Here is a 14021-nt window from a genome sequence, read left to right as displayed (position 1 = left end):
ATGAAAATAAATTTAGATTGGAGATGTACAGTAATACACAGCAGGCGGACAGCGGCAGGCGGGCGGACAGCGGGAGGAAGACAGCAGCAGGCGGGCGGACACTGGGAGGAGGACAGCGGCAGGCTGGCAGACAGCAGGAGGAGGACAGCGGCAGGCAAGCGGACAGCAAAAGGAGGACAGCGGCAGGCGGGCGGACAGCGGCAGGTGGGCGGACAGTGGGAGGCGGACGGAAAGGTAGGTGAGATTCCCACATTCTCACCTGACAGCGGGTGGGAGGCAGGCGGACGGAAAGGCAGGTGAGATTCGGGGCGGTGGGGACGCGTTTTTGAATTGCTGTGTGTGCCACACACACACAGCAATTCTCTGAGCAATTTATAGAAATGATGTAAAATCGCTCAGAAAATAGGCTTAATATCGCTCTCGGTGTGGGGCCCTTAAGACTTCTAATTACTCCTGCTTAAAAACATAAAATTCAGAAGGATGGTGAGGCCCTCTTTGTGGGGTACCGCAAATAAGTACAGTCCCAGCACAGTATACGGTCATTGGGTCTACAGTATGTGGGTCGACGCCATCTACACATGCAGTGGGTCGACGCCGTTAGGTCGGCATGGGTTTAGGTCGACAGGTCATTAGGTCGACACCATTAGGCCCACATGGGTTTTGGTCAACACAAGCATTAGGTCGACACTCAAAAGGTCGACATGGTTTTTTTCACTGTTTTTTTGAGCCGACATGTGCCGACAGGCGGTATTTCATGCCCTACCATCCACTAGGGCAGGGGTGTCAAACACAAGTCCCGCGGGCCAAATCCGGCCCGCCAGACCTCTTCATGTGGCCCGCGCCGCCGGCCTTCACCTTTTATTCTCGATTTTTTTTTAAACAAGAAAGCCGCCTCTTCAGCGCATGCGCGGCAGCCTACAAGCCAGAGAACGTCTGCCCTCTAGCGCAGTGCCGCCGGTCGTCAACCCCTCCTCCGCTCCCACCTGCTGTGTAGGAGCCAGAGAGAGGAAAGAGCAGGTCCGTCGTGGTGAATGGTGCTGCTGCTGCTGTGCGCTCCAGGTCACTTACTGCTGAGTGTGCACTGCACAGTGACCGGGAGCACGCTGCCCCCCACTCCTGGATAGATAGTGCGAGGAGCGCTACTCACAGGAGGGAGGGGGAAATGCGCCTGTGAGAGAGCGCAGCTGTGTCCTTGGTGGTGGAGCAGCTCAGACTGGAGTGGACGCATCAGAGCGGGTAAGTGTCAAACTCTCTGCCTATGTGTGTGTGTGCGCACTGGCACATTGCAGCCCATCATTAATTGCTGTGTCCCATGATAATAAGCAGGACATATGCCCTAAGACTGAGTGCTGCCCCCCTGTGCAGGCAGCGTGTGCCCTAATGCACTGCAGTTCACAGCAATAGCAGGAGGGAAATGCTACTGCTGAGTATACAATAATTAAATGCAGTGACAATAATTTATGATAATAAAGAGTGGACACATAGTCCTACAGATACAACCGGCCCTTTGAGAGTGACCAAACTGCTGATGCGGCCCCCGATGAATTTGAGTTTGACATCCCTGCACTAGGGTGTGGTGGGAGAATAAAATAGTGTGCCGAGCGCATTGCGAGCAAAGCGAGTGATGCGAGGGGATGTGGTGCACTGGAATACTGTGTCCATGTCGACATTGACTGTCGACCTAGACATTATCGACCTAATGCTTGTGTCGACCTATTGACCTGTCGACTTAATCCTATGTCGACCTAACAGTGTCGACCTAATGCTTGTCAACCAACATACTGTAGACAAAACGATCCCAACCCTCCCGGCACACCTGCTCTATGGAGCGGTATCACTGTCAAAGTCCCCAAAACATTATCTCTCTGGAGGGGTACGGCAGGCACGCTCGCTATCCGGAGGGGATACTGCAGCTACAGTCTATATACACAAGTTCAACCAGCTCCAGAAAGAAGGAAGGCAGCCGCTCCACGGGAGGGTGAAGGCAGGTAATTTGTAGACTACACCCTGAAGCGGGCGGGCAGGAGACAGGGGGATGGGTGCCGTGCAGCTGACGTGGGCGAGGGACCGACCGGGCGGGGGGAGGGCATGTATAAAGGCATGGTCCGGAGCAGGAGATAAGGCAGTCGTCGCACTGTGTCCGTGGGTGTTTAGGGTGTAGTGGGTGGGTCACTGTGGGCTGCACAAGCAGTTGAGATCAGGGGTATGACTATCGGACACCCGGAGGCTCCATACTGCAGGGGGTCCCAGGCAGCGGGTGTGGGTATGAGAGGGGCGCTGTAGGAGGGACGGCTGGGGGTATGTACTGTGCTGATTGCGCCGAGCAGGAGAGAGATCGCTAAGCAGAGGGGAGCGTGTGCTGGGGGGAGGGGGGCTTTCTGGAGTTTGTTGCTGTGCCCGGATCTGTTGCCCATTCAGTGCCCACTGAAAATGCTCTTCTGGCACACCCAGCCTGAACACTACAACCAGCACCCGAGCGGAGGCTACCTGCGGTGAGTGCCCGTCATGTACACAGCCACGCGTGGCTTCTGGTCATCGCGGAGATTCATAGCGCATTGGCCGCAATCGGTGTGCGATCGTCGGCCGACCACATTGTCACCCGTGATCTGCTGGTCACTGCCCTCCTCCCTCCTGTTCTCACTGCACTCTTCTTGTATTTCAACTACAGCTCTCTTACTCATCTACAATCTATACCTGCATCTATTCTCATTCACTTCCTTATATCTCAGCTGTATTGTGTACTAAGAATTGTGCTTTAATTGTGTTATGACTAGTTTTGTGTACCCTGTACTGTTCTTTTGTGTTTTATATGTACAGTACTGGCTGGTGCAATCACCATGTGGCGCCGCTGATTGGCTGCCTGGGTGCTGCACAGCTCAGTAATGATATGTTCCCCATGTCTGTGACCCTCATTAGAGTACATCTAGTATATATATCAGTACTGTTACTGGCTACCTAGCTGGCTGTGCAATCACCATGTGGCGCCGCTGATTGGCTGACTGGGTGCTGCACAGCTCAGTAATTATATGGTCCCCATGTCTGTGCTCCTCATTAGAGTACATCTAGTTTATATATATCAGTACTGTTACTGGCTGTGCAATCACCATGTGGCGCCGCTGAATGGCTGCCTGGGTACTGCACAGCTCGGTAAATATGTTCCCCATGTCCGTGTCCCTTATTAGAATGCGTCTTGTGCATATCTGTATGTGTGATGTACATTTGTACTGCCATTGTTGCCTGTTCCTTGTACTGATAACCCTTTGTATTGCAGTATGTGCATTGTTATTTTTATTGTCTGTAAAGCGCCTTGAGTCCTGTTGGAGAAAGTGCGCTATATAAATAAAACTTACTTACTTACTTACTGTGCGTGTTACTGGAGTCCTCATTACTGTAATAGGGTGCAGCACGTCTGGGTTAATAATGATCCCCATCCATGGCTTGTATTGGTGCTGTGTAACGTGAGATCCTCATCTGCACTACGTAAGCAGTTCGGTGACAGCTTTGTGTATTGGTCCGAGACTCCGAGTAACACTTCCCCACGTGTATAGCGGCTTGCTCCGTTTTTCAGTGTGTTAAGCAGACGTGTGTGAGTACATTGGGCATGTTCTGTTCTCTGCTAGACTGACACTTGTCTAGTGGCAGACGTCCATGTGTATTCCAGGCTCTGTCAACATAAATATCACATGCTCTTACTGCCTGCTGTGGTTAGGTATTGTCTACCAATCATCAATGTAAAGGGGACGTGTTTGTTATAGCTGGTAATGCTGCTTGTTCAAGAGGCTTGCTGATATTGTAGATAGGGGTCTCCTTTCAGTGATGCAAATGTATTCTTTAAATTACTGTTGAGATTATTGTGCATCCCATTTGAGGGTCACAGGGTTGCCTGTGCATCCCATTTGAGGGTCACAGGGTTGCCTGTGCATCCCATTTGAAGGTCATACAGCCGCCTGTGCATCCCATTTGAAGGTCAGAGGGCTGTCTTTGCATGCCATTTGAGGGTCAGAGGGTCCACCTGTCCATCTCATTTGAGGGTCAGAGGGCCGCCTGTGCATCCCATTTTAAGGTCACACAGCCGCCTGTGCATCTCATTTGAAGGTCAGAGGGCTGTCTGTGCATGCCATTTGAGGGTCAGAGGGTCCACCTGTGCATCCCATTTGAAGGTCAGAGTGCCGCCTGTGCATAACAATTGAAGGTCAGAGAGCCATCTGTGCATTCTCTTTGAAGGTCACAGGGTTGCCTGTGTATCCATTTGAAACAGTGGGGCAGATGTATTATAGCGGCGCTTATCGTGCGCTATAATACTTCCTGCTTCACCTCATTAGCGAGGCGAAGCAGGAAGGGACATCAACATAATGTATTAACATCTTGTCTGCCGAAGCGGGGGAGCGCTAACTCCCCCCTCCGGCGATGTCCCCTCCGGGAGATAGCGCATCAGTTTACACTGATGCGCTGTCTCCTGTCCCCCGGCCGGCTCGACTGGGCATGCGCGGGATCTCGCTGCTCACGCAAGATTCCCAGCTCAGACCAGAGCTAACAGCAGGGACAGCGCTGTCCCTGCTGTTTAGATAGGGCTTTGCCAGCCTGCTGCTGGCAAAGCCAAAACCAGCATCGGGCGGAATGGTAGCAGTGCCGATATGGACAGGGGCGCATACCGCCCCTGTCATTTATCGCATGCTGGCTCCTTCATACATGGGGAGAAGTGGTATCAGTGCACATAACGTGTGCTGATACCGCTTCTCCCCCATAACGCCCGGTCATACATCTGCCCCATAGAGAGCTGCCTGTGGATCCCATTTGAAATTTAGGGGGTCATATGGTGACCCGGAAGAAAATTAGGTTGCCCATCCCTGCAGTTGACCTGTTTCGTTATTTGTCCCTATTTACGCTATTTAGATTTTTTTCCTTTTTATACTCTGGATTTGTGCAATTTATGTTTTGCAACCATCCTGGCCACCTGCATGCACATGTAACAGTTTTACAGAACATTACATGCTATTTACCTTAGTCAGTGATAAGTGAATGATGTCCTGGCTGGTATTTTAGGTCAGGGTCTTCATTCTTAGCTAAATAAATATGTTCAACACCAGATTATCACCACAATCAGAGCCTGCACTCTCCTGTGAGATCAGTAGGGCAACTCTATGGAACAAACTGCAACATGATAGTGCAGCTGGGACTTTGCTGTTAAGGTTTTTTTTTTTTTTTAGTAGGTGATCTGGGACAGACACATTTCCTAAATGTGAAACTATTATATTCAGATTTGACATTACAAATACTTCAGTGCAAATTAGGTGGAACAATGAAAAAAAAAACCCCAGTCTTATTCTTGTGGAAAGGTTTATGTAATTGATCAGATTCTAAACATATAATATGATAAATGTATGCAGAGTTGTACCTTTTTTAATCCAAAATAATGCTGCTTTCCCACTGCCTAAATGGGTAATGACCCGGTATTTGTAAACGGGTCTTTAAACGAGTAAGAGCCATAAAGACCCTTTCCCTCTGCAGCTCTTAAACGGTAAATTGTCTTTTAAATACCGATTTTGTCACATTCACATTGTACACGTTTAAACCAATAGTAAACATGGGCTGTCCTATTTCTTGCCCCACAGGATGTGGTGTGTACAGTCATCAGCCAATTATATTCTTAACCTTTATTATTATTACTAAATACCATTTAAGACCCTTTCCCACTGGCAAAAAAATGGCTCTTAAACGGGTAAAACACTGCTTTTTACCCGTTTAACAAATACCGGTATTTGTTAAACGGGTAAAGCAACGCTGGCGCTTTCCCACTGCAGCTCTACCCGTTTAAAAGGGCTAAAAAAACGGCAAATTACGGTTTAAGAGCTGCAGTGAGAAAGGGGTATCACATAAAATGTTTTAATAAACATAAAACAGATACAAAATTAATCCAAATTATATTTTTTGAAATGTTTACATTTATAAGTAGTCTGTAGCCAAATTAAATTTACATCCCTATCCGAGGAAACGGCCAGAGAAATCAGATGAAAAGTGGCCAAAATCGAAGGTGTTTGACATCAGATCAGATCCGATACACATCGGATCGAAGTCGGAGGACATATGTGTAGAACATAGGATAAATCATAATTGGGCACACTGCGCGTGATTTTTAGCTGCTGCGATGTATTGCATCTAATTTCCCTTGAACTCCCTTGGGAGTCCTTTCACATGTGTGCGATGTAAGAAATAGCCCATCAAGGGCCAAATCGTATGGAAGCCCTACAAGGAGCTGACCTGGAGTTCAAGGGAAATCATGTCTGACCTGCCCCTTCGGGGCCTTTATGGGTACAAAGTATAAAAATTATGGAGTAAATATGTACTGATCGGAGTACATTTTAAAAGGTTGTTAACGTACTTTATGTTGACATCCTGGCCCTCAGAAGTGAGCTTACTTCAATATTGGTCAATGAATAGAATGCTTATATAAAAATGGAAAACCTCTTATTTAGGTTACTTTACTTTTATTTTTAAAGTCAAATTCTACCGATTTGTTTTCTGTTTTTTAGGTGAGTTTGCATTTCTGTTATAGATTCTTCAGGATCTAATTTGCAAATTTAACTGCAAATGTGATTGCATCCAATCTGTAATAATTGTGATGTATACCTTATTATAATGATAATAGCACATGTATGTCATACAGCTCCCACTGTCTTTGGGTTAATGAGTAAGGTGAGTTTGCTGTCAGTGTCAGTCCTAATTCTGTGTCTCAAACCTGAAGATTTGATGGTAAGATGACTTCAGGTGGCTTTAGACCAGGCATTCCAAACCACGGTCTTCAAGGCACACCAACAGTGCAGGTTTTAGTGATATCCAGGTTTGAGCACAGGTTAAGTCACCTGTGCTCAAACCTGGATATCACTAAAACCTGCACTGTTGGTGTGCCTTTAAGAATGTGGTTGGGAATGCCTGCCTTAGGCAGTGGACCCTGTATGTTTGAAACATCCAAAATGGTTGGAGATTTAGGTATTTAAGGTTTAGGGGGTGTTTAATAAAGCATGGATAGAGAGAAATAAAGCACTCCTCAATCAGCTCTCATCTGACCTTTTTTAAACCTGGTCTGTACAGTTAGATGCTAATTTGTTAGTGCGTTATATCTCTCAATGTTGCCCCTGGCCATCCTTTGATAAATTCCCATCATGTAGCCTATACGAAAGTATAAAGTTGGCCATACATCTACAGATTTATTGTCAGGTCTGGATGGTTAGAACAAAAACCTGGTAATGGATCAGAGCAAAAGACTGTTGACCATTTGCTTGGAAATGCTGGAAAACTGACAAACTGTCATACAGATGTTGCCAGGTATTTGTTCCAACCAGCCAGATCAGACAATTAATCTGTAGATGAATGACCAGCTTAACAGACGCAACATTTAGTTTGTGGCTTTTTTGTACATTTTAATGTACATACTGTAAATGCTTGAAATAATATTCGGCTGTTATTTTTGGTGCCACTGCTAAATATGTTTCTAGACAGGGCAATGAGCACTAGCAATTATCCTTGGAGGGTGTGTGTGTCTGTGTGTATAAAATATATAGGGGGGGATGTTCTAACATCCGCACCGCAGCTCCGCCCCCCCTTCACCGCCCATCGCATTCATAATTATCGCATATGGACTAACATGCGATATTATGGCAAAGGACAGCTCTTGCGTTAAGAGCTGTCCTTTGCCGTGATAGTCAGCAGGTCCCGGCGGCTCCCCCCTCCCTCCCTTACCTGGCGCTGCTGCTGTGCCGGGCTCTCCTCCTCCCTGCACCCGGAAGAGGATCATAGTGCAGGGAGGAGGAGGTCACAGGTCCAGGCAGCACAGCACTGTGCTGCCCGGACACAGGTGAGGGGGGGGGTCGGTGAGGGGGGGGGTCGGTGCGGGGGGGGGTCGGTGCGGGGCGGCGGTGGGTCGCGTTAGAAGCCCATAGGCTTCTATGGGGCATCGCCAGATTTTTCTGGTGATGCCCCCGTCGCGATAACCCGGCGGGGGATGCTTAGAGCATCCCAAAATGCAGTGAAAACCCTGATAACGGGGTTTTTACTGCATTTTTAGTTTAGAGAATCTCCCCCATAATCTTCCCAATTGTTAAGCACAACAGAATGTGCTGGTGCTAGATAAGCAAACTATATCTATATAACCATCACCCGTCACTTGGTGGTCATAAATAAAAAAAAATGTCTAATATGAATCTAATAATAATCTAATATGAAGTGCCAAAAATAAAACCAATCTGTAATATACTCGAATTGACATGCTTTGTACAATGAGAATGGTTAATATTTTGTGTGCTGTGTATATGTGTAACATATGAATGATTCTGGCACTGAACATCTTGCAGCAAGTTTCTTGCTTTATAATGCTCTATACAGCATACTGAATGCAGCATTGTTATGTAGCTTTGTTTCTTGATAGTAAAACAATGTGGTTGCTTATTTAACTTGTATTTGTTGACTCCATCAGTGATAATAAATAAGACTATGTTAATGTATTTGCTTCAGTATGTATCTAATGTGAGCAGATGTTGCATATTTAGAGCCCTGGGCATTGTCAAGTTGGTCTTGCAACAATAAGTTTATACAGACGGCGCCGGCCTTATGCTTGCTGGCGAATCGCCAGCAGCATGCTGCTGGCGATGCGCCAGCAACACGGCGCGCCATCTGACTGAGACGCGCGTGCGTCCCCCACGCACGCGCGTCTCAGTATCCGGGCGGCCGGCCGGCGAGGCGGACGCAATACTGTCCGCCTCCCGCTCGAGGGGGGCTGGGGGGACCCGAGGAGGCTGTGGGGGGGTGCGGGCGCCCGGTGTGGGCACCGGGCGACCGTCGGAAGGGGACGGCAGCACCGTCGGAAGGGGACGCGCGCGCACCTCGTGCGGGCGCGTCCCCTTCCGACACACAGATGGCGCGGGAGCAGGGAATGGCGATGGCGTCGCCATCGCCATCCCCTGCAAAGATGAGCCCGGCCCCATCTGTGGAATACTCCTGGCACTAGAATCAGACCTAGTATATTAGGAGTGAATACGGACACTTATTCAGATCTCATCGCAGTACAAATTTGTTCTCAAAATGGTCAAAACCATGTGCACTGCAGGTGGGGCAGATGTATAGAGAGAGTAATACCCCTTGCACACTGCAGCACTTAATCGGTATATTGCCAATTTTTTAGCCTTTTTTAAACGGTTAGAGCTGCAGTGTGAAAGCAGATAAATAACCGGTATTTGCAAACGTTTTTTATGCAGTGTGTATGGTTTTGAACCAGTATATAGGACTCGGGCAGTAGCTATGAGAGCGCAGTGCATATGTAATGAGCCTCTCATTACATATGTGCATATGTAATGAGCTGTTCATTACATATGCACTACTCTGTCTTATAGCTACTGTCTGTCCTGCTTTCACACTGCAAACCTGCTTGAGACCCGGTATTCAAAAGTTTAGGCAATGTGAAAGCAGCATTAGATTTGTGAGTTATTTTGTTTCTGTGCAGGGTAAATACTGACTGCATTAGTTTTACACTGCAATTTAGATTTCAGTTTCAACACACCCCACCCAAATGTAACTCTCTCTGCACATGTTACATCTGCCCCAACTGCAGTGCACATGGTTTTGCCCAATTTGAGAACAAATTTGTACTGCAATCAGATCTGAATAAGGGCTGTGGTCTCTACTTTCTCAATGTTACAATAGATTAGGGTTCTTAATAGCTGGGACACCTGGTGATATTTTCTCCTGTGTCTGGTTACGCACCTACAGATTTATCTGTCCAATCTGTCTGATGGGAGCAAATGACATTCAAAAATTTGAAACACTGGAAATCAGACAATGGTCAGTCAGACAAACTTTTTAAATGAATCTGGTATAACAATTTTTTTCAAAGCAATTGTTTTTGTCTGTTTTTCTGCATTTGGGAGAAAATGCAGTGAGTCCACTGCATTCTGTGGTGAGCTCTAACGTTTTAATGTCCACACTCGCTGTTTCCACCTCGCTGAAAGGAACCAGTGAAGGGGAGAGAGTTGAATACTCTGACGCCAAGCTATCAGCACTTCTTGCCATCATAGCTCGCCGTCAGAGTATTAAATACCCCTCATAGTGTTACTGGCAGATTTCTCACAGTATTACTGATTTTTCCTTAATTTTGGCACAAAAATTGGCTGATGCAGCTCAAGCCTGACTTTTCCGTGCCCGTTGCCAGATCTATTTCTGTTCTCCACCCAGTTTCTAACTGAGTGACTAATGAGACATGCCAAGTTTTTGTGTACTACCCATGTCTGTGTCCTCATCTGGCATGACCCAAAATGCTGGGTGACCTCCTCTTACCTCTTCTGTCCCTGAGATTTAGTGCTTGCTATAACAGAAGATCAGTCTAATAACCTCCCTACATGTGGACTTGCATGAAATGCCAGTGTTAATGTATGCTGAAGAGCACAATGCAGTTATATTAAAATAAAGTTCTATTTTATGAACTGATGCTGTCAGATATATTATAAGGCCATAGTAGCTTTTTAGTAAAAAATGAATGTCAACTGCAATTCTTAGCACTTTATTTTTTTCTGGTGTTTAAATGCAGCTTACATTTGTTTACAAACATTTTCAGTTTATTATGCATTTGTGTTAAAAACGATTTTTTTTAAAAACAAAATGAGTGAAATTTGTACATTCTTGTGGGTCCTGGCGATTCTATCGCCAACTGCCAGGACCCTGCCAGTTGTGCGCCCCATTCCGTCTGAACTCTCCACCATCTCCAGTCGGTTCTCCGACGCTCCCCTGTATCTCCCCGCACCAACCACCATAAACCTCCCTGAAGCGGAGACCGGCAGGGAAAGTGATCCTCGCCACCGTGTTGATGAGGACGCACGTACGTGTGAGACGCTTGCATGTCCCCGTCAGATGGGAGTGCCTCTCCGCCAGCTCTCGTCAGCGCAAGGAATCTGGCGATTCCCAGCGCTGACTGAGAGGCGCTCCATCTGTACATGCAGTTGGGTATGTTTGTTGCATTCAATTTCTGTACTATTATCTTCTATTAGATTTTCTATATCTTCTATTATCTTCTATTTAGCAATGTGCTAAATAGAAAAGACGTAAACTCTGATTGGTTGCCAATAGCAACATCACATGTGAAATAGAACTACCATCTTAGTAAATCTCCCCCAATGTCTTCTATTCAATAATGATGCACTTAAAAAGTCTTTCCAATTGAAACACAGGTAAAAATATAAAACGGGGGTTCCGGGTTTATTTTCATGGTAGATGCTGGAAAACTACATCATTTTCATGTCAAAGGTTATAGAACCTCATTCACGAGACTAACTACAAGGGATTCCATGGCTTATATTCATATACAGCACCAACTGAACATTATACACAGATTGTGCCATGTTCAAAATGGGCATAGGGAATAGGGTCAGCAATATGAAGGTCGACCACTAAAGGTCAACAGGGCTTAAGTTGACACCTGCAATGGGTCGACAGGGACCGAAAGGCTGACACAAGCTTTAGGTCAATAATGGGAAGGTCAACAGTCAGAAGGTCTATGTCGACGTAAGTCGACATGGACACAGTATCAGCTTTCATGCTTTGTCGACCTTTCAATGTTGCCCTAATGTTTGTGTCAACCTTAGCCCTGTCGACCTTTAATGGTCAACTAAATGTATGTTGACCTAGCAACCATATCCCGTTCAAAATACCTATCTACTACATAATCTACCACATACTGTTGAATAAAAGAAGAGTATCAGTTTTGCTCCTGTTCCTTTTTTTTTTTTTAACGAACTGTTAAAAAATAAAACCATGCATGAGCTCCGAATCAGTACAACAGAATATTGCAGTCCCAAGTAGGGCATATTATAATGTAAATGTAATAGAGAAAATGTTGTTATGCCGTACACTCTTTTTCAAGCGAATATCCTGTGTTTGCAGTGCATTTATGTAGCACCTGTAAAAGGACTATAGCATAGGTATAAGTGTGTATGTGAGCGAGCTCTTGAAGTAATTGGTAAAATGCATTAAGGTCACAAACGTTCTAGGTATATCCAGTGTTTGAGTAGAGGAAATGGGATATGGTCATTAGGTCTACCGCAACTAGGTCGACAAGCATTGGGTCGACACCACTAGGTCGACAGGCAACAAAGTCGATGTGCGTGTAGGTTGACAGGTCATTGGGTCGACACAATCATTAGGTCGACATGGGCGAGGTCGACCGTCAAAAGGTCGACATGGGGTTTTTCACAGTTTTTTTTTTAGCTGACGTGCCGACAGTTGGTATTTTATGCCCTACCATTCACTAGGGCGTGGTGGGAGAATAGAATAGTGTGCCGAGCGTAGCGAGGCACTGTGCCCGAAGCATTGCGAGGGGATGCAGTGCACTTCAAACTGTGTCCATGTCGACATTCGGGTAAAAAACAGTTAAAAACCCCATGTCGACCTTTTGACTGTCGACTTAAGGCTTGTGTCTACCTAATGTCCTGTTGACCTTGCTGCCTGTCGACCTAGAGGTGTCGACCTAGTTGTTGTAGACCTAACAACCCACACCCAAGGAAATGCATAATGAATTCTGTTTATGACCCAGCCCCCAAATCTGTATTTCATGGCTTGTTCTCATAATTGCAGATTTAGCCTTGATTCATATTTCGGATGGTATCCAGATGAATAATGGCATAAAATGTTACAATGTCAAAAAAGTTCATATTGCTCATAAAGAAATAAACAACAAAAGCAGTTATTTTTTTTTGTTTTTTGTTTTATCCGGTGCCAGTACCTTGGTGAATAGCACTGGGATTGTGAATCCCAAAAATTGAAGCATTGTAACTCTAACTGATTTGTACAAGTGATAAAAACTTGTTATTTGGTTGGATAGCTGAAACTTGTGCATACCATGAGCCTGATTCAGACCTGTTTGCAAGGCTGTGTGTAATCCCAGCCTAGTGCACCGGTAAACACCGCCCGCCCCCTCCATGCAACTCTCTCCGCTAGCACTGTCTACCCCTCCGGTGTCACCCCTGTCTGTCTGCCCCTCCTCTTTAGAATATAAGCTCACAGGAGCAGGGACCTCTTACCTCATGTGCTTATCCTTTCTTACTTCAGCAGTATTCAACTGCACCAAAGCACGCTGTTTGCTGCCACCTGGATACTTATGTTGCAGCAATACGCTGATGTTCCTATAATCCTTTACCCTGTATTATCTTCAACTGTAAGTTACTGTTTTTATTTTTTATTTTTCCTGTTTGATTATGTGTAGTCTGTAACTGGGCGCTGCGGAACCATTGTGGCGCCATATAAATAAAGGATAATAATAATAATAAATAGCATGTAAGGGGATGTGTACGCTAACACATCCCCTGGCATGCGGACACACGGCTGAAAAATCATTCAATGGTCCCTCACCATCTAATGATTTTCCTGGCGTTCAGAATGTAAAGTCAGCCTATACTGACTATTAATTTAGACACAGATCTCCAAATTTGGGGCGGATCGCCCACCCCAAGTAGGCATCGACACGCTTGCATCAGCAGGGGAACGTCCAGCATTTTTATGGGGATGTCCATAAAACACTGGGCGTTCCTCTGCTTGCCCCCATTCCACCCCTCCTGGAGCAAACAGCTTGGTGAGTGTGAAACTCACCAAAGCTTTTTGTGCCCTGGGTTTACTCATACCGAAACCTCGAACATCAGGAACGTGGACGAATTCTGCCCATAACGAATGGGTCTGAATCGGCCTCCATATGCGGAGCATTGTTTCAGGCTGTAAGAGAAATACAGGTTGAGTATCCCTTATCCAAAATGCTCAGGTCCAGGAGAATTTTGGATAACGGAGTATTCCGTATTTCTGAATATTTTAATATTTCAATTATGTATTTTAAAGAATCTTGCAGTTATGCTGTATAAACACATCAAGCGCATAAAATACACACAAATATATTTTATTTGTTCAAAAAACAAGGTTTCAAACCATGAAACAAAGTTTGTGTACTATCTCAGATATTGAATTTGAATGCCAAGCAATCATTGTCTTGTACATAT

General features: G+C 45.8%; 1 protein-coding gene across 1 annotated transcript in view; it reads left to right on the top strand.

Annotated features, from left to right (window-relative positions):
• The first annotated feature begins 2102 nt into the window (after nucleotides 1–2102).
• The window catches only part of TFCP2L1 (transcription factor CP2 like 1), a 50959-nt gene continuing 39040 nt past the window's right edge, over nucleotides 2103–14021 (top strand). Inside the window, exon 1 of the mRNA XM_083153635.1 lies at nucleotides 2103–2492. Coding sequence (XP_083009761.1) covers nucleotides 2431–2492 — 62 coding nt within the window. The 5' untranslated portion in view covers nucleotides 2103–2430. The remainder of the gene's footprint in view (nucleotides 2493–14021) is intronic.

Source organism: Crinia signifera, chromosome 7 (genome assembly GCF_055691185.1).
Source record: "Crinia signifera chromosome 7, ASM5569118v1, whole genome shotgun sequence".
Taxonomy (NCBI): domain Eukaryota; kingdom Metazoa; phylum Chordata; class Amphibia; order Anura; family Myobatrachidae; genus Crinia; species Crinia signifera.
Note: the sequence above shows the minus strand (reverse complement) of the source record. Positions and strands in the feature narration are given on the sequence as shown.